The sequence below is a fragment of the Littorina saxatilis genome, linkage group LG12 (assembly GCF_037325665.1).
Source record: "Littorina saxatilis isolate snail1 linkage group LG12, US_GU_Lsax_2.0, whole genome shotgun sequence".
NCBI classification, from domain to species: domain Eukaryota; kingdom Metazoa; phylum Mollusca; class Gastropoda; order Littorinimorpha; family Littorinidae; genus Littorina; species Littorina saxatilis.
This window is the reverse complement of record NC_090256.1, coordinates 53,174,455-53,195,789: the sequence shown is the minus strand read 5'-3', so window position 1 is coordinate 53,195,789 and position 21,335 is coordinate 53,174,455. Positions and strand designations below refer to the sequence as shown.

Below are 21,335 nucleotides of genomic sequence, written 5' to 3'. Positions count from 1 at the left end.
AGCATAAAGTAGGTTTTGTACAAAACGCTGAGCGCATTCTGCATAATGTAGGTTTTGTAACAAACGTTGAGCGCATTCTGCATCAGCATAAAGTAGGTTTTGTACAAAACGCTGAGCGCATTCTGCATAATGTAGGTTTTGTAACAAACGTTGAGCGCGTTCTGCATAAAGTAGGTTTTGTAACAAACGTAGAGCGCATTCTGCATAAAGTAGGTTTTGTACAAAACGCCGAGCGCATTCTGCATAAAGTAGGTTTTGGAACAAACGTTGAGCGCATTCTGCATAAAGTAGGTTTTGTAACAAACGTTGAGCGCATTCTGCATAAAGTAGGTTTTGTAACAAACGTTGAGCGCATTCTGCATAAAGTAGGTTTTAAAAAATGTTCAGCGCATTCTGCACACCATTAAGTAGGTTTTCGTAAAAAGCTGTTACAGTCTTTACGCAGTTGCATCTGCCATGAAAAGCCTACCGAGTGAGAGTACAAATTCAAATAAGACACCTTCTCTTGTCCACTGGTCTATTAAGTTAACTTGGCTAGTCACGGACACTACTTTACAATGATGTTCATTTCATGTTCAACATTTGAGTAGCTTGACAATATAATCCAGCTTGAGCTAAAAACAAGTCGCGTAAGGCGAAATTACTACATTTAGTCAAGCTGTGGAACTCACAGAATGAAACTGAACACACTGCATTTTTCCACAATGACCGTAGTCCGCCGCTTGTGCAAAACGGAGTGAAACTGACGAGCCTGTTCAAGGCGGTAGTGGTTTCGCTGTACTGCATAGCACGCTTTTCTGTACCTCTATTCGTTTTAACTTTCTGAGCATGTTTTTAATCCAAAAATATCGTTTTTTGAATCAGGAACCGACAAGGAATAAGATGAAATTGTTTTTAAATCGATTTCGGAAATTTAATTTTGATCATAATTTTTATATTTTTAATTTTCAGAGCTTGTTTTTAATCCAAATATAACATATTTATATATAGCTATTCTGATGAACACGTGGGGGAATTCGGGGGCTGTGATTGGATGGTCTCTTCCGATCATCAAAGCATAATGCGGCGGAAGTCGGCCATTTTAATCAATTGTCACAAAGATGTGAGTAGCATATTTGTGATGTGAAACCACGTCGTGGTTTTAACCTCCCTAAATATTGCAGTGCGAGGCGTAGGTGACGGGTGAGGCATTATCACGGGTTTTGTGCGTTGCACGAGAAAACCATAGTTTGACATGAGTTGTGTTTATGAGAACTGTAGCTGGTCTGGGGTAAATAACGTCACAGCGTTTGAGATTTTCAACCGGGAAGGTTGTCGGCGCGTGTCGGTCTTGTTCTGGGAACAAGTACTCTTTCAAGAGACGGGTCTCTTAAGGTAAATGATTTACTATGTTGTATATTATTGAAGTTGGAATACATAGCTGGAATGTAAAGGTTAGTGTATACAAAGTGCACTAAATTCTAGTGTGAATCTCTGATAGAATTCTTGTTGTGATTGTATTATGGTTTTCGTTGGTAAATTCTTGAGCATAATTGCTGTTACGCATTTATGTTATGTTTAAGACAGTGATACTATGTGTGGTAGTGTCAGGGATGGATTAAGCGATTCATGGATGAAGTATAGTTGGATTCTGTCTGTGGACGGAATGTGAATGTAGAATGAATGAGAGAGATGTTTACATGACTTTAGTTTAGGAAGAGGAGATCGTTTAACTTTAAGAGAATGTGTATTAAGACTTGGGTTAATTCTTTAGGAGGTTCCATGAGGGTTTTTCCATGGCGTGGACAAGGGAGGGACCTTACACGGGAGAATGCGGAGCGATGGTGGGGGGAGAGACCACATCGGCGCAGAGATGGCTAAACGGAGGAGTTTCCATCGTTACCGGTCGTAGCGACGACGGTTTATTTCGCTAATGGCGGAAATGTTTCTCGTTGAGAAAGGTGTGTGTTGGCACCTATATGGAAAGTTCTGGGAATTCATCATCTACGGGATTCAACGACACAAGGATGTATAAATGACGACATGCAGTGAGCCGTGTTACGAACTCGTGAGTGTCTGTCAGCACCTTATCTTGTGCGTTAATCTATCTTTGAGAAAGTATCTTTATAACATGTATTTACATGCATTGAGTGAATGCTATATGTTGTGTGAACTGTGTGTTCAAGAAGTTGATTCGTATTGATGTATTTGAGGTGGAGAATCGTGTTATATTTTGGGGGAGAAAATAATAAGTCTGTATCCTCCCAAATTTTTGTGTTTGGAGTGTGTTGGTATGAAGTTTGAAGTCAGTGTAAAAAGATAGGGCAGAACACGTTTTCAGAAAAGATCCTTTATTTCACACTACAATCCACTTCATGACATCAATATCCAAAAGCATATTGAGAAAAATGGCCGACGCACGATTCCGGTTCACCCATCTGTACCACGGCGATGTTTCTATCGACAACAGCATACACTGACAACTTAAAAGGCTGTTTCAACAACTGTGTTGTGAAGTCGAATGCACTTGGAGTCAGTTTTTCTTACAAAGTCAGAAAGCGTGTAGCGGTGTGCATGTCTGCGCGAACATGATGCGCGTAAGAAGTTTGTCTGCTATCAAAACCTGAGATCAACGCATCGACGCAAAAACTGTCATTTTGTAAGTTTGGAACAACAAATCAAGGTCATAACAGCTATATAATTGCTATTGTGTTTTCAGCGTAGCAATAGGGTCCGATATTTAGACTCGAACAAGTATAATGCGACTCGTCTTCGACTCGTCGGCATTATACTTGTCTCGTCTAAATATCGGACCCTATTGCTACGCTGAAAACACAATAGCTGTTAATGTTTTTGGAATCAGGAAATGATGTAGAATACAAGGAACGTAAATTCGGATCGTTTTATATAAAACAAAAATTAATTACAATTTTCAGATTTTTTTAATGACCAAAGTCATAAATTAATTTTTAAGCCACCAAGCTGAAATGCAATACCGAAGTCCGGCCTTCGTCGAAGATTGCTTTACAAAAATTTCAATCAATTTGATTGAAAAATGAGGGTGTGACAGTGCCGCCTCAACTTTTACAAAAAGCCGGATATGACGTCATCAAAAGTATTTATCGAAAAAATGAAAAAAACGTCCGGGGATATCATTCCCAGGAACTCTCATGTAAAATTTCATAAAGATCGGTCCAGTAGTTTGGTTTGAATCGCTCTACACACACACACACGCACACGCACATACACCACGACCCTCGTCTTGATTCCCCCTCTATGTTAAAACATTTAGTCAAAACTTGACTTAAATGTAAAAAGGAAAGAAAAAGATGCTGATTCTTGGAGTTCTCAGTCCTCTTCAAACACTTGTTCTTTGGAGACTCACTCTTCAATTTTGCATTTCTGGTTCAAATGTTTGAGTCAGAATGTGTGGGATACATGTGCCACTCACTTACTCACTATGTAAAAACGACCATGTTTTTCTGGCTGCATACACTAGAAACTATTCAAACTCTAAACGCGCTTGGCTGAAGAATGGCAACAAGAGCCAATAGTGAAGTGAAGCCAGAACTGACCTGTATGTGCCCCCCTTTGAACTCATAAGGATATCTGCAGTCGATGACGTGATACTCCTCCACCTGGTCGGCAAAGTCTCCACTCAACAGGTGGGACAGCTGGAATGTCAACAGCCACAAACTGTATTCCTCACTCTTTTACTCACTCTACTGTCAAACACAACTCAGATATAGGTATGAACAAACAAGACGTACCATTAACTGTGTGATTATGGAGCAATTCATATCCATTCAAACAACTCTTTGGGGAGGTGAGCGATCATTTACTGTTTCTGATAGATGTAAAGGAGGTCGGGCCCGAAGATAAAGCCAAAAAGCCATCAAGGACTTGTTAATTAGTAAAAAAACCCAAAAAACAAATTCAAAACATATCCAATAACATAAAAAACAGCAGGAATTCATGTAGTATATGCCCCAACCGTTCAACGCTGAAAAAGCGTATTATATCCAAGTAGCAAATGAGTAAAACAGCATGGTATTCCATCCGATGTGAGATTGCAGTATGTTAAAGGAACTCCGGAAAAACTCATTGGTAAAAGCCGTATGAAAAAGTATCAGTGTAATTATCTAAACCTAGAACAGAACACTAAAAAGATGCAGGTAAAACTCACGGTTTCAGGGGTGATGGCTTTGAGATCTTGGTGCTTCCCTCTCATTGTTGGCAGAACGCAAGGCTGCAAGAAGGAAAAACCCACTCAATCACAGTGTTCACACACGCTCAATGCTGTCTTCACATCCTCTTTTAGACTGAGCAAGCAAACACATTTATTGTGACCTCTTTACCAAAGAAACATGTTTACATATAATGATGGTTAATGTGCATGTGGTCTGAATACAGTGGAACCTTTCTATTCAGATCCCCTATTTTAAGATATCCCCATCATTTAAAATCCTAGTGTTTCAGGTCTTCTGTTCATAACACCCATACATTTACCTCCCTTTCAAGACCTTAGTTTTTCAGTCTTACAGGCCTTAAAACAGTATCACTGTACTTTCGTTTGTCATGGCAAAAGAAACAGGTACATCTTTGCAATACCCTATTTCAGTTATCATCTTTGTCTCAAAATCGAAATTTCTTTTTAACAGGATATCGTCTCTCCCTGATTACATTGCACAGTTGAACCCACTGCAAATTAACAACATGAAGCTTCACTTGAAGCCACAAACCTTTGAGGAATCAGCGATAAGATCTGCTTCCTCTGTCAATCTTTGCACAGCAGATTTAATCATGGCTTCTGTCTCTGAGTGGCATCGCTGCAGACGCCTTGGGTGTACCTGTCAAATAACCAGCACTTTTGTATGGTCAAGATCCCCTGAAAACTAAGTACGACTGCCTAAATGGCAAGGAAAGACGGACATACATGTAAAAGCCAACTCATGCAAAAACACAAGTGTTTGTGGTAGTTGCAGCCCCCAAAGGCAAAAGTATAGTCAAGCTTGCCGGCAGTTTTGATAAAATGCATCTTGGTTAGCGATCGCTGCCTGAAGTGAATCCTTTGATATATATTATCTACTGAAAACTGATCGTCTCCCGAGTGCCATAACTGATTGCAAACTGCTGTACAATAAACAATGGATTGATGGATTATGTGTTATCTTTTTATCACTGAAAACGTGCTTTACATTATTTCAATACTGTAATGTTATCTCTAGCATGGATTTCAATACTGTAATGTTATCTCTAGCATCGATTTCTACAAGTGTCCCTCACTACAAAACGTGCTTTACATGATTTCAATACTGTAATGTTATCTCTAGCATCGATTTCTACAAGTGTCCCTCACTACAAAACGTGCTTTACATGATTTCAATACTGTAATGTTATCTCTAGCATCGATTTCTACAAGTGTCCCTCACTACAAAACGTGCTTTACATGATTTCAATACTGTAATGTTATCTCTAGCATCGATTTCTACAGGTGTCCCTCACTACAAAACATGCTTTACATGATTTCAATACTGTAATGTTATCTCTAGCATCGATTTCTACAGGTGTCCCTCACTACAAAACGTGCTTTACATGATTTCAATACTGTAATGTTATCTCTAGCATCGATTTCTACAGGTGTCCCTCACTACAAAACGTACTTTACATGATTTCAATACTGTAATGTTATCTCTAGCATCGATTTCTACAGGTGTCCCTCACTACAAAACGTGCTTTACATGATTTCAATACTGTAATGTTATCTCTAGCATCGATTTCTACAGGTGTCCCTCACTACAAAACGTGCTTTACATGATTTCAATACTGTAATGTTATCTCTAGCATCGATTTCTACAGGTGTCCCTCACTACAAAACGTGCTTTACATGATTTCAATACTGTAATGTTATCTCTAGCATCGATTTCTACAGGTGTCCCTCACTACAAAACGTGCTTTACATGATTTCAATACTGTAATGTTATCTCTAGCATCGATTTCTACAGGTGTCCCTCACTACAAAACGTGCTTTACATGATTTCAATACTGTAATGTTATCTCTAGCATCGATTTCTACAGGTGTCCCTCACTACAAAACGTGCTTTACATGATTTCAATACTGTAATGTTATCTCTAGCATCGATTTCTACAGGTGTCCCTCACTACAAAACGTGCTTTACATGATTTCAATACTGTAATGTTATCTCTAGCATCGATTTCTACAGGTGTCTCTCACTACAAAACGTGCTTTACATTATTTCAATACTGTAATGTTATCTCTAGCATCGATTTCTACAAGTGTCCCTCACTACAAGCTGAGTTTCAGTACAAGTTCACAGACCGACAAAGGACTGAGGTTAACCATTATCAATCTTTTTCAAAGCAAAGGGAAAAGACGGAACAAGCTGATTAAGCCTGCCACAACAAGAAGTATCTATATCTATATACGGTTTGTGTGTGTGTGTCTGTCGGTCTGTCTGTCTGTGTCACTTCGCGATGCACGGCCAAAGTTCTCGATGGATCTGCTTCAAATTTGGTGGGCATATTCAGGTAGACCCCGTACACAATCTGGTCAATGAAAATTTTCAACACGTGCTCTCAGCGCGCAGCGCTCAGCCGATTTTGGTTTTTCTGTACATCCATTCCCAGTAACTCTTCCTTATCTTCTCCAGTGTTTTGCGCGTTTATCTCCCTTCCTTCGTGTGGCGTCAATCGCGTACAATGCGCCGGCAAAGCCGCCGTACTACCGGCGAAGGCGGGTACCCGGTTCGCCGGGTATTCGGCTCTACTTCTTCCCGGCGAAGCGGGTATTCATCTAGTAAGTGATATATTTCTCTTCATCTCTTCATTTGCCCCCGACTCTGCGACAGTTAAAAAGCGCACACAGTTCGCAGGGGAACAAAACTACTAACCTTGTGAGTGTTGGTTGTGCAGGAATCATCATGAGTCTGCTCCGACTTCCATCGCTTGCTCTGACCCTCAAACAGTTCTGGTGGCTCAGCACGTTTGAACTGTCGTGACCCCACATCTATCGACTGGGATCTCTTGAGAAAGCGCTTGGCTGGGAGAATTCGCCGACTCTGCAATTTCAAAGAATCTTTTTAATAAATCTGATCTTGTAACTACAGAGCAAATAATGAAGGCTTGAAGGAATGAAGGCACATCTCTCACGTACAAACTTAATATCAAGAGTACACAGACTGATCCAGACACTCTGGAAAAAAACCAATTGAATTCTGAAGAACTGGTCAAGACTACTTTACGTTGCTCCCAACTCAATGTCTGTTCTTTCTTTATTTGGTGTTTAACGTCGTTTTCAACCACGAAGGTTATATCGCGACGGGGAAAGGGGGGAGATGGGATAACTCAATGTCTGTAAAGGGGGGAAAATTAACCTCCCTTACACCAAATCAAACCGCTTCATCTTTTGCTATTTTTACTCACCGTGGGTGTAGATTCATCCTTGCTGCTGCAGGGTTTGCTGATAACAGGTTCTGTAAACAAGCTTGAAAGTCCACTGGGCACATTGTCAGTTAGCTGAAAGAAGCCAAAAACGTGATCAAAACATTGTCCAAGCATACAAGAGTTCTTTTACATCATGTATTTATTCATAATCTTCAAAGAGCTTTTCTATTCTCTCTCACACACAGGAACTTTCTCTTTGTCTCTTACACACTCCCTCTTTCTCTCTCTCTTTCTCTCTCACAGACACATAATTTATTCACCAAATACCAGAAATTCTTTGCGTCACTTACAGTACCATCACAATCCCTACATAGTAGTACAGCAGTCCCTCTCATGAACGGACACCCTTGGGCTATAGCAAAACTGTCCGTATATTGCAGGTGTCCGGTCACGGGAGGGGTGACCACACCACCCCCTCCCCCATGCACTCACACAGAGACACACAAACAACAGGATTGAGTCTATGCTAATCACTTCTTGTGGCTACTAAACAATAATATACTCCTAATACTTCTTTAAACGTTCTGTAAAAATGATTTGTATGAAAAGTGTTGAAAAGAAGAGATAAAATAAATCCTCAAGGCAGTAAACACACTCACCATGCACTGACATACGAAAGCAGCCACACAAACACAGCACAGAGGAGCGTGTGCAGATGCTTTGCAAGAATAAGCTTGAAACCCAGTTTGAATAAATAGCAGCAGATAGAGCTGCATGTCATAATCATGTAATTTATTTTCTTCTTGTCTGGCTTTATTGACTACATGCCGATCATGTGGCACGATCATGTGGCACGGCAGTGACTTTTCACTCTTCAGTCGGAAATACACTGTACATAAGGCAGCTTCCACTCTCCCTCACTAATGCCTACCCCAAGCCGTGACAACTGATGCTTGGAAATTGTGTGGAAGAGTACACCTCTCTATTTCTCTCCAATGCTTAGCCAGCTACCCCTCCACCCCCCCCGCCTCCCTCTCTCTCTCACTCCCTCCAGCCATGTACTGTTGGGCTGTGGCCAGAGAGGTCAGCTCCAACTGTTCACTCAGAGCAAAACCAGTTGACTGTGTCGTAACTTTTGACACAGCAAGACAACTGAAGGGTTCACAGATTAGGCAACCGACTCACTGGTCAAGGCTGAGGGGAAACAAGAGTATCTTGTCAATGAAAGAGGTTACACACAGACACACGATGCTGAGAACTGTGGCCGGTTTTTCACTCTCTTTCGCTCAGGACCTTCATCGACTGTGGTTTCTGTTGTTTACGTCCAACAGACAAGAATAAAGAGCACAGTGCAGTTTCATGTTGGCATCTTCGCATATGTACTCCACTCCTGACCAAAACTACCCCCCCACCTGATGGGTACAGGTGCACTCAAGTTACCAGTGACTGTCGTCACGCCATTGCGGCTGTGATCTTTGCACCAAGAGCCGGACTGCTCTGTTATCGATTTTGTTGTGGTGAAAATTTGACGATGGTCTGTCCGTACATTGGAGGTATGACCTGCTGTTGGGACCGAAAATGAGTGTCCGTGTCCACGTTTTGCAGGTGTCCGTTTAAGGGGGGGCAAATATAGAAGGAAAACACTCCGTGCTGAGCAAATGTGTCCGTACATGTCAGGTGTCCGCTCACGCCGGGGGCCGTACATTGCAGGGACTGCTGTACTGGTACTACCAACTCTCTAATCATCTTGCTGCATTTAATCTTGAAATACAACAAAGCATATCTATTTCTGGTCTGTCTTCTAAAAGTCTTACCTCTGCAACTTCTTGGTCAACAAGGTCCAGAAAGCCGTCGTCATCGTCTCCTTCGTTGCACGTCAGTGACGACCGCTTTAACCGGATGGGACTGTCACCGTCTGTGTTTGCGTTTCTGAACGACTGTAACAAGGGCTACAAACATTCACCGTCAGGTGTTGAAAATCTAGAAGACTACAATTTTCATCAAGTGTTAGAAATGAGTACAGCCACTCCCCGAAGTAAGTTGACAGAAAAACAAGGGTTAGGACGCACAGGAATACACACATGTGCACTTATCGAAAGCCGCAGAAACTGAGGGTGCACTGTCAGGTTGCATGCACAATGAGGCTATTTTTGATGCAAAAGTTTCAGGCCTACAGTTGTTTACTCAGATGTTAAGGAAACATTCCAGATGACTGCTGTCTTTCAACTTTCAAGGTAAAGCCTTCTTTCTGTTCCAAGATATTTGAGACAGGGTGAAAGCAATATTTGACCCTTGCCAGAAGAGGTTGAAAATCTGCTTCTGCGGAAGCACAGGTGCCTTTTATACCCCAGGTAAACCTGTATGTAAATTTCGCATGAGGGCACAAGAACGCACACACACTGTGACACATTAGCATAAACCACACACACACTCAAGCGCACAGCAAAATAAATTGACTGAACACAAACTGATGAGAAACTGTCCACCAACTATCTGTCAATCTCTAGAACAGCAAACGTGTATACTTACACCGAGGCAGAAAGACAAGGATCGTTTCTGTGGAGATTTGATGGGCGAGTATTTGTGGGGTGAGCAAGTTTCCTCTGAGATCTCGTTGAGGCGTTGCTTCCGTCGGCGAAGTCCTGCACCAGCAGGTATTTTGAAACCAAGATCCTGTGGACAGAAAAGGTGCTGTTTTTAAACAACAATTCCATCCATTCCATAAACTTGGTGCTGTTTCATTTCCCTTAGCCATGATCTGCTATGCGGGTTTCTTACATGGTCTCTGGACCACCTGCATCTCCTGTCACTGTCTTTCTTCATGGGCTACGGCAGTAATCATTTTATATTTTGCTTTTTAAATAGTCATGTATGAAACTTAATCACAAATCGATTCAAAACAGACAAATGAGCCCAAAAGCCAGAGAAATGTTTGACGATTGCAATTGTATACAAGTTGGTGCATTTACAGATGATTTTGTTACTGCAAACCCTGTGTTTTTCATGTCTTAAGTTCAATCATCTTTGCAAATCTGGGCTGTCCATTCCTTCAGTCCCCATCAGTTTATGTTGGTGCTGTCAGGCGCTTTCTTAATCTTCCCTCCGTTTCCAACAATGGTAGTATAGTTCAGGACCAAGTTGTGGGTTGTATAAATGTACTCTGGGCCCAGGATATATGGACCGGAAGTGTCTGGCCATTGCCATCCTTCCATGCGGTAGGTGCCCACACCCATCCTTCCATCCATGCGGTAGGTGCCCACACCCATCCTTCCATCTCGCTCACACGTGACTTGGACAACCCGCTTCATGCCTCCAACCAGCAAAACTTTCTTTCTTGTAGTTGCAATGCAACTTTAACAAAGAAAGTCGAAACCAACTGAAACAGAAAAGAACAGCAGAAACCAACCAAAACAACCCAACTCAACACCCTCTAAACCCAACCCGTACAACGGAACCCCCAAAGCTAACAGTGAGGGCAACTGCCTACAAGCAATGACCTTCTCCAGGCCGAGACCGCTGTCCTGTGAGCTGCCCTCTTCCACGAAGAAGTTGAGCTTGCAGGTGGCAGCATCGGAACACGATGTGGATGAGGATGTGGATGGCAGGGGGGCGCTGTGACACTGGTCGTCTGTGTCCATGGAGTCCAGGAACTCTGTTGGGCTGTCGCAGTCCAGGTGAAGGGTGGGGGGCTGTAGCAACACAGTAATCATCAGAAACTCCAGAAAAACTGCTAGATTTGTTGGGAAGTGCGGTTGTGACAGTAAAAATAGACCCTCAAACTACCATCTTTGATGGTATATGTGTACAGGGTATGAACACTCTGTCACAAAAGTGTTGAATACTATTGAAAAATCCATGGACACTATTGGATTATTGTTACTCTACCATGGTTCCATCTTTAATTTTTTCGGGGCACAATGCCTGTTTCACCACAAATCAAATTGGCAGAACTCTGGCTTGAGGAATAGCCACACACACCCACCCACATTGTTGGCCTTTATGATCCAATCATCCGTTTTTAACTTTGGAATGATATGGGTTGTTGATGGTAACAGTTCCTCATAGTTATAGTTCGTACTCTAGCCAATTTCGTTTTTGCTACAATAATATGTAGAAGCAAGAAGAAGAAAATCGATCACACAGAGTGAAATCAAAAATTTTAGCAATAAATTTTCATTTGATTAATATACTTACCCAACTCACATATATATAGCAATTAACCCTAGTTCAGTGCTGCTAACGCTGTACGCGTCCCCTTGCTAACAAGGGAAGACAACTCTAAACAAGAAGAGCAAACGCTCGATCGAGTCACTTTCGCAGTTCTGAATATTATATGAGGCATCAGATGGACAGGAAGAAATTGCTATTCACAACACAATGAGTCATGTTCACATAAAATTTGAGCCCGGTCACTTTTATAGTTTCCGAGAAAAGCCCAACGTTAAGTTGTGTGTTGCCGAACAGAAAAGGCTAGTTATCTCCCTTGTTTTTCTGATAACGTTCGTAAAAGGCTACAGATGTAAATACTTTGATGTAAAGAATAATCCTACAAAGTTTCAATCACATCCGATGAACTTTGTCAAAGATATAAAATGTCTAATTTTTCCTTTGACGCTGACCTGTGACCTTGAAAAAGGTCAAAGGTCAACGAAACCATCGTTAAAGTGTAGAGGTCATTGGAGGTCACGACTAAACAAAATATGAGCCCGATCGCTTTGATAGTTTCCGAGAAAAGTCCAACGTTAAGGTGGTGTCTACGGACGGCCGGCCGGACGGCCGGCCGGACAGACTAACACTGACCGATTACATAGAGTCACTTTTTCTCAAGTGACTCAAAAAGAGTGACCATGGCCCGTCAAGGGGTCAAGGCCAGATCGAGATCGAGGCTGCCTTCCGTATGCGCGCGCATACGCCGCCATTTGTATTCATTCTAACCGAAGCCCAACTCACTTATTTTTTTTAGATATATATATAACCCCAATAGCGGGGAGGCAGGAGGGAATAAACGATGTGAGTTGGGTAAGTATATTAATCAAATGAAAATTTATTACTAAAATTTTTGATTAAATTACATATCTTATCCCAACTCACATAAAAAGCAGATTCATAGGTGGGGGGAACTCACCATATCAAGAATAGAGAACCTGTCCTGCCGCTACTAACGCTGGCAAGGCAGAACTGCCATCCTGTCGAGTTCCAGCAAAATCTCTAAGATAGTAGTTGATGAAAATATCCTCTGAACGCCAGTAAGCTGACTCTCGGACCTCTGATAGGCGCCCAGAACGGAGGACTGCTAGCGAAGAGGCCCAGGCTCTAGCCTCATGGGCTCTGGCAGCAGTTAGAGGTAGGACTGCCCGATTGTCACCTGACTGGCTTTGCCACCAAATGTAGGCCTGCCTAATCATTGTAGACACCCATTTAGCCAAGGTGACTCGAGAAATATCTTTCCCCCGAGCCATGTTGAGGGAGATAAATAGCAGTTTTTGATTTTCTGCGCGAATAGGCAATGTCCGAGACAGGTAGCTGCTGAGTGCCCTAACAGGACAATTACATACTGTAAGTCAGGGTCTCCAGGAGCAAGTACATTGCTCAAGGGGGGAATGCGGATAAGAGGGGATGTTTGACCAGGCTTCTGGTTCTTAGCAATAAAATCCGGCCTAAATCTAAGAGAAATAGAGCCATCTTTTTCGAACGAAATATCCCTAGAAAGTCCAGATAACGCGTGAACTTCGCTACCACGTCTAGAGGTAGCAAGCAGAACAAGAAACAAAGCCTTACGCGTCACATTAGCCAAACTGGCCGTATGTAGAGGCTCAAAGTCCCCAGAGGCAAGAAATCGCAAAACCAAAAACAGGTCCCAAGCCGGGAGCTGTGACTTAGCACGAGCTGTGTCCAGGGAATCAATCAATCAATATGAGGCTTATATCGCGCGTATTCCGTGGGTACAGTTCTAAGCGCAGGGATTTATTTTTTATTTTTTTATTTTATGCAATTTATATTGCGCACATATTCAAGGCGCAGGGATTTATTTATGCCGTGTGAGATGGAATTTTTTTACACAATACATCACGCATTCACATCGGCCAGCAGATTGCAGCCATTTCGGCGCATATCCCACTTTTCACGACCTATTATCCACAAGGGAAGCGCCCTTGATAACACTAGCAATGACGACCCCAAGACTAATTTTATGACCTAACTGCCTGAGCGTAGACGAGATCGCTGATCTCCTAACTCTAAGCGAAGAGGGAGAACCTCCTTGATCAGCTAGCCAAGCCAGGTGATTAGCCACATGCATTGACCTAGGAGACAAAGGATTAACTCCGTTATCCGAACACCATTTAGACCTGGACGACCAGTGTGAAGAATACACAGATCTGGTCGAATCCCTGTGAGAGTGCTGCACCAACTTCAAAGTGGAGGCTGAGGCGCCTGCACGGAGCAGAGAGACTCTGACAGAATCCACCCGTGAAGCTGAAGAGCTTGTGGATTTTCGTGCGGTACTCCCGACCGAGGTTGCACCAGATCGCCCTTTCTTACTCCGAGAGGAATCGGCGGACGAATCGCGAGGCGGAGTAAGTCTGGATACCAGTGATGGCTGGGCCAGAGAGGGGCAACCAGCACTAACGCTGGTCTCTCGAGATCTGCTTTTCTCACAACTCTGCCCAGAAGACGAAAGGGAGGGAAGGTATAGGCCACTAGGCCTGTCCAACTAATCTCGAGAGCGTTTACCCCCCATGCTTGCGGGTCCGGAAATGGGGACACAAAGAGTGATAGTCTGGTGGAAAACCATGTCGCAAACAAGTCTATGAACGGCTTGTACACCTGAGCCCAGAGACGATGCAAAGCCTGGTGAGACGGTGTCCACTCTGAATGTAGGACTTTGTCTCCCCTGCTCAGGGCATCTGCCAAAACATTGAGGCTGCCCTGCAGATACTTTGCTGAAAGGAGGATGCGATAAGTGCTGCACCAAATCAGAATGCGACACGCACTGTCTGACAGACTCAGAGACCGAGTCCCACCCTGACGGTTGATGTAAGCCGCTAGTCATGTTGTTCGTGTGTACCCTGACATGAATGTCTGTCAGCAGAGGCAGAAATGCCTGAAGTCCCAGAGCCACAGCCTCTAATTCCAGCGTGTTTATGTGCCAAGAGCTGTGACTGGCATCCCAAAGACCTGACGCCGTCTGCTCTGCCAGATGTGCTCCCCAACCTTTCCGGGAGGCATCTGTGAACAGATCGTTCTCCGGGGAAGGGGGAGCAATGGGCACTCCCTGCGAAACCCAGGAAAGAAGCCAAACTCTCGTGGTACAGCCGAACCAGTTCCCCAACTCGACCTGGACGTTCCAGCCCTGAGTCGCTAATTCCAAATTGCCTGTAGAGCTGCCTGAAACGGCCTTTTGTGAACATTACTCTGCCAAGCGGAACCAGCGGAGCCATGGATTCCATCTGACCCATCAGAGAGGATAATTCCCGAGCTGTGGATTGATTCTTTCCGTAAAGAGAGCGAACAGCATCTGCAACTTGTCCACTCTTCTTTGAGAAGGGCGGACTGACCTGTCTAGAGTATTGAACACTATCCCCAGGTACGTGAAACTCTGGGACGGTTCCAACTCTGACTTCAGCAGATTCACTGTGAAGCCTAGTTGCCAAGCCTGCCTGAGAATCTTCTGCGTTCGTGGGCTGAAACTCCCACCTGCACTCGTGGTTTGCACGAGTGGAATTTTACGTGTATGACCGTTTTTACCCCGCCATTTAGGCAGCCAGCCTGAGAATCAATTGTGTGTGTGTTCTGCACAGGACCTGATTCTGATGTAGGATGAGCCAGTCGTCCAGATAGGCCCTCAATCGTACCCCTTCTTGCCTCACCAGGGCACAGAGCTGACGAACGATCATGGTGAATATCCAAGGAGAGAGAGAGAGACCGAACGGAAGAGCTCGGAATTGAAATATTCTGTCTCCCCATCGGAAGCGCAGCCCTTTCCTGTCCGCTGCATGCATAAGGACGTGAAAATTGGCATCTGTCAAATCGACAGAGGTGGCCCAGTCTCCTGGTCGGAGAGCCTCCCTCACCGAGGCCGGGGTCTCCATAGTGAATTTCACCACCGGGAGATATCTGTTCAGAGCTGACAGTGACAGATCGAGTACAGGTCGCCATGCTCCCGAAGCTTTGGGAACCACAAACAGGCGGCCATAAAAGCCCCGAGACCCTTGATCGTGGACCTTCTCGATCGCTTCCTTCAAAAGGAGCGAGGCCACCTCTCCCTGTACTGCACACTTGGCCTCCAGGTCTCTTGGGAATTTGAAAGGCGGAGGTATCCTGGTCAGAGGAGCCTTTTCCTCAGAGAAGACGGAATCCCGAACTCACTATCCCCCGAATCCACTCGCTGGCCACCAAGCGCGACCAGGAAGTGAGGGCCCTGGAGGGGCCTCCCGCCACCACAATGGTGGGGGTTACGGGGATTCGAGGTTCGGGAAGGCATCATTGGGGATGGGGCTTATGCCCCGACCCCCTAGAGCCACCAAAAGAAGGACCTTTTTTCTGATAGGGAGCGCCTCGCCCCCTACATCGTGAAGAAAAGCTCTGGCTCTGTGCCTTGCCCCCACCAGAGGAAGAGGACTGGGCCTTTAGCTGACCCTGAGGCTTGCTCGGAAGGCCCTGGTGCGCGATCCGAGCAATGGCCAAATCTCTCGCGTCCTGAGTCTCCTTTTGCAAAGCGTCCAGCGAGGGACGACCCAACAGAGACCCCTCCGTGAACGGTGAGACCTTCAGATTCTCAATTGTTCCCTTATCTCTGATCCTAGAGCCCGAAAGAAAGGCCGATCTACGAGAATGTACTGCATGAGTGTACCAACAGGGTAGTCACATCCACCGAAGAAGCATCGAAACGGAACTCGAATGGGTCAAGAGACGGTGCAATAGACCTTGACAACGATCTCTGAAGAGATTCCGAAACGGAAGCTAGTTCCAGAAGAGAACGTCCAGTTTCTTCCAATGCCAAAAGAGAGACTTCGGTGTAAGGGACAGGCCTGTCCTTACTATACCCGTCCTCCCTCAGAATGGCCAGTTCCGGTGTGACCGGAAGAGCAGAACGTGGCAGCGCAAAAGAATCAACAAGATTGATGGGCTGTGCGTTCAAGTTGGAACTTCCGATTGGTGGCTGAAAAGGAAGCAGCTTGCTGATCCACTTGAGCCAGCCAAGGCTTAGCAGAATCAGGAGCCGGACTGTGTTGTGACAACAAAGGCACCGTAACACTCGGAACTCCCACTTGAGTGCGTGATTTGGATAAAACCTTCGCCATCTCAAAAGCCACAGACGGAGATTCCCAAAAGCGGAAAGAGCATTTAGTCTCCTTGGACCCGCGGAAATCACTGAGTGCAGAAGGTGGTGGAGAGTACTGAAGTTTCGACTCAACCACTCCCTCCTCAAAATACCTGGAAGCCCTTTCCGCTGCCAACGCCACCGCGTTTGACAACCTCTGCGGCAACCTGAAATAAATGCCTTCCTCCACAGCGGAAGCACCATCGTCAGTATAACCTTCATGCACTTCCGTGCAATCCGGAAGTTGACCCCCACATTGACTACCATAGTCCAAAGAAGAGTCAACCGGAAGGGAAGGCGAACGTGGTTAATCAACCGAATGCAAGCCACCCTTACTGACTTCTTCCTGCCCCCCGGGCGGAAGCGGAAGCTGATCTGCCGGCCGAACATCTTGTGACGGGGCGGGGAATAACAGATCTTCCGTGCGAATCTCAGAGTCCCTACCCCGAACTGACCGACCGACTGAACAGCACGGACCAGCCCGGAGATCAGAACTTTCACCCTGTCGCACAACGAAAGGGGTTACTTCCTCCTGAGACCGCGCTCCACTTTGGTGGGAAAACCCGGTTACTCGTGGAGCTGACATACCTTGAGAAGATACAGGCACAACGGAAGACCGGACACTCATCGAGGGGGAGTGAACGTCAAAGGCATCATGATCATGCGTCGTGTGAACATCAGCGTGGGTGACCGTGGCGGAAGGGGAAGGGTCCACTTTGGCCAGCGAATCAACATCCGCCATACCGGAAGGAAGAGCCCGTAGCTCAGCTCTCGTTGAGGAAATTTCAGAAGCCAGAGAGCTAACCTGCGAGCTAAGTGACAAAAGCAAGGAAGCAACGTCCGCAGCGACCAAACCTGAACTTTATCGTCCTTAACAGACTTGTCAGAGGACTTAGCCGGCAAAATGGAGGTCACCGGCAAATCAACCAAAACATCAATGCATTTTTTAGAAGATGGCTCTAAAACGTTAATAACAGCCTGGACTGAATGCTTCGGTCTCCTTGGCGTTTTCTTAGAAGTCTCAGCAGGTACCTGCTTGGGAGGATGCTTCTTCCTGCCGCTATCGGCCATGACAAAGTGAACTCAAGAAAAATTTTGTTCAAACATTTTTACAAGTACAAATTGAGGCCAAATGTAGCCAGAAAACCATGTAAAATAAGGAAAGACCTGACCACAACAGGCTGCGAAGTCAAAGACGAAGAAGAAACAAGTCGCGTAAGGCGAAATTACTACATTTAGTCAAGCTGTGGAACTCACAGAATGAAACTGAACGCACTGCATTTTTTCACAATGACCGTAGTCCGCCGCTAGTGCAAAAGGCAGTGAAAGTGATGAGCCTGTTCAGCGCAGTAGCGGTTGCGCTGTGCTGCATAGCACGCTTTACTGTACCTCTCTTCGTTTTAACTTTCTGAGCGTGTTTTTAATCCAAACATATCATATCTATATGTTTTTTTGAATCAGGAACCGACAAGGAATAAGATGAAATTGTTTTTAAAACGATTTCGAAAATTTAATTTTAATCATAATTTTTATATTTTTAATTTTCAGAGCTTGTTTTTAATCCGAATATAACATATTTATATGTTTTTTGAATCAGAACATGATGAAGAATAAAATAAAAGTAATTTTGGATCGTTTTATAAAAAAATAATTTTAATTACAATTTTCAGATTTTTAATGACCAAAGTCATAAATTAATTTTTAAGCCTCCATGCTGAAATGCAAAAACGAAGTCCGGCCTTCGTCGAAGATTGCTTGGCCAAAATTTCAATCAATTTGATTGAAAAATGAAGGTGTGACAGTGCCGCCTCAACTTTTACAAAAAGCCGGATATGACATCAAAGACATTTATCGAAAAAAAGAAAAAAACATCTGGGGATTTCATACCCAGGAACTCTCATGTAAAATTTCATAAAGAACGGTCCAGTAGTTTAGTCTGAATCGCTCTACACACACACACGCACAGACACCACGACCCTCGTCTCGATTCCCCCTCTATGTTAAAGGCACAGTGCAGCTCACAGCCTTCGTTTTGCGTTTTTGTTGCAGCTGAGTGCATTTACAGTTCAAAAACCCTCCTATGGTAGTAAAACAAACCCAAAACTACCCAACGACGACATCTGTGAAGCTCGACAGTTTCTTGTTCACGCGAGTGCATAAATTAACCTAGTTATTACGTGGTGTTTGGTCGGAGTTCGATTCAACTGAGTGATTCCGGCCTCCATTTTGTTTTACACAAACTCATGATGACGTCTGACATAGTTTGCTAGTGACGTGTCTTTTTGTGCATGATGTGGTGATCTACCTGATCTAAATCTATATCCAAAAATAGGTCAAGACCAGCCGGGTCCGAGTACGAAATTAATTCGTAAAAAAATCGCAGTTCTTGATTCTTTGGGTGCAAGTCAATGAAACTTGGTAGTTCTTCTAACGGATAGCTGCCTGATGTATGACTAAAAGCCCCAGGGGCTCCGTGCACCTGGATTTGACAAGTTCAGTACCTTTAAAACATTTAGTCAAATGTAAAAACCAAGGGGGATGTAACCAAGTCCAAGACCCAGTCACAAAGGCTACCAAACAGCCGGAGCGTTACGAAAAGCGACCACCACGTCTGAAACGCTGAGGTAGTAATGAATACAAATGGCGGCGTATGCGCGCGCATACGGAAGGCAGCCTCAATCTCGATCTGGCCTTGACCCCCTGACGGGCCATGGTCACTCTTTTTACATTTAGTCAAGTTATGACTAAATGTTTTAACATCGAGGGGGGAATCGAGACGAGGGTCGTGGTGTATGTGCGTGTGTCTGTGTGTGTGTGTGTAGAGCGATTCAGACTAAACTACTGGACCGATCTTTATGAAATTTGACATGAGAGTTCCTGGGTATGAAATCCCCGAACGTTTTTTCATTTTTTTGATAAATGTCTTTGATGACGTCATATCCGGCTTTTCGTGAAAGTTGAGGCGGCACTGTCACGCCCTCATTTTTCAACCAAATTGGTTGAAATTTTGGTCAAGTAATCTTCGACGAAGCCCGGACTTCGGTATTGCATTTCAGCTTGGTGGCTTAAAAATTAATTAATGACTTTGGTCATTAAAAATCTGAAAATTGTAAAAAAAAATAAAAATTTATAAAACGATCCAAATTTATGTTTATCTTATTCTCCATCATTTGCTAATTCCAAAAACATATAAATATGTTATATTCGGATTAAAAACAAGCTCTGAAAATTAAATATATAAAAATTATTATCAAATTTTTTTTTTCGAAATCAATTTAAAAACACTTTCATCTTATTCCTTGTCGGTTCCTGATTCCAAAAACATATAGATATGATATGTTTGGATTAAAAACACGCTCAGAAAGTTAAAACGAAGAGAGGTACAGAAAAGCGTGCTATCCTTCTCAGCGCAACGAATACCCCGCTCTTCTTGTCAATTCCACGGGCACTGCCTTTGCCACGGGCGGTGGAGTGACGATGCTACGAGTATACGGTCTTGCTGCGTTGCGTTGCGTTGAGTTTCATTCTGTGAGTTCGACAGCTACTTGACTAAATGTTGTATTTTCGCCTTACGCGACTTGTTTAGAGTTGTCTTCCCTTGTTACCAAGGGGACGCGTACAGCGTTACCAGCACTGAACTAGGGTTAATTGATATATATGTGAGTTGGGATAAGATAGATATGTAATTTAATCAGCTTTCATGTGATCATCCTGAATGCTTTCAGGACCTGACCCTGTATATTGTTCGCTCCTGCAGACAAGTTTTGCAAGACAGACACAGAGCAGAAAGTAGCTTCTCCTTTTAGATCGTTTATCCTCTTTCACTTCCTGCATGAATAGCATAAGAAGGCACTGACTATCACTCAGGCTGATTTAACACAAAGAACTCTCTTTGATCAAACCTCTATCCCTCTTAGCAGCCCTGAAAGTCCAAAGAATGTCTACTAGCCTTTGGCTAGTGCTTCTGAAAATGTACTAGCCAGAGAGCAAATTTTACTAGCCAAACCAAAAAGACTTTACTCGCATTTGGCGAGTAGATGAACATTTCTACTCGCCAGCTACATATTTCTACTCGCCATGGCGAGTAAAATACCCGCCACTTTCAGGCCTGCTTAGTCTTAGTACTTTCTGCAAAGAAAAATTTACATTTTCTGTATGATCAGCAATAAGAAATATTGGTTTCAAACTTGCATGTAATGGTACTTACTGGCTGTGAGTCAATTCTTCTGAAGGCAATAGTTCTTTTCCTGCAAAGAAATAAATACATTCCGTTTAAGTTAAGAGCAAGCTGATACAGTACTATCATTTATTTCATACTATAAAAAAAATTAATATGCAGTTTGACAATTTACATTCAGATTCAGATTTTGTCCATTTCCATGACAATGGATACATAAGATTATATTCTAAAACAGTGTTTAACACTTTCTATCCCACCTATGTTGACCAAGTTTTTTTATTTTTTTTTTATCCGAGACCAGTTGTGCTACAGCAGGTCACTCAGAATTGTAGTAACTGTATCAACAAGCTGGAATGCAGGCGTTAGATGGACATTACAGGAAGCGACTGAAGCTAACAGTCTGAGCGGATATATCCTTACCTGATCAGATAGCCATATGAGTGGGTACGG

At 43.8% G+C, this 21,335-nt stretch overlaps 1 protein-coding gene across 3 annotated transcripts in view; it reads right to left on the bottom strand.

The window, feature by feature from the left end:
* The window catches only part of LOC138982224 (M-phase inducer phosphatase-like), a 42,900-nt gene that overhangs the window by 8,021 nt on the left and 13,544 nt on the right, over positions 1 to 21,335 (bottom strand). For 2 of the 3 annotated variants that reach the window (XM_070355453.1, XM_070355455.1), the window contains 9 exons: positions 20,913 to 20,952; positions 10,881 to 11,072; positions 9,913 to 10,056; positions 9,198 to 9,332; positions 7,423 to 7,515; positions 6,891 to 7,058; positions 4,722 to 4,829; positions 4,166 to 4,228; positions 3,555 to 3,653 (listed from right to left, as the gene is read on the bottom strand). In XM_070355453.1, coding sequence (XP_070211554.1) covers positions 3,555 to 3,653; positions 4,166 to 4,228; positions 4,722 to 4,829; positions 6,891 to 7,058; positions 7,423 to 7,515; positions 9,198 to 9,332; positions 9,913 to 10,056; positions 10,881 to 11,072; positions 20,913 to 20,952 — 1,042 coding nt within the window. The remainder of the gene's footprint in view (positions 1 to 3,554; positions 3,654 to 4,165; positions 4,229 to 4,721; positions 4,830 to 6,890; positions 7,059 to 7,422; positions 7,516 to 9,197; positions 9,333 to 9,912; positions 10,057 to 10,880; positions 11,073 to 20,912; positions 20,953 to 21,335) is intronic. The other variant, XM_070355454.1, reaches the window with a different exon arrangement.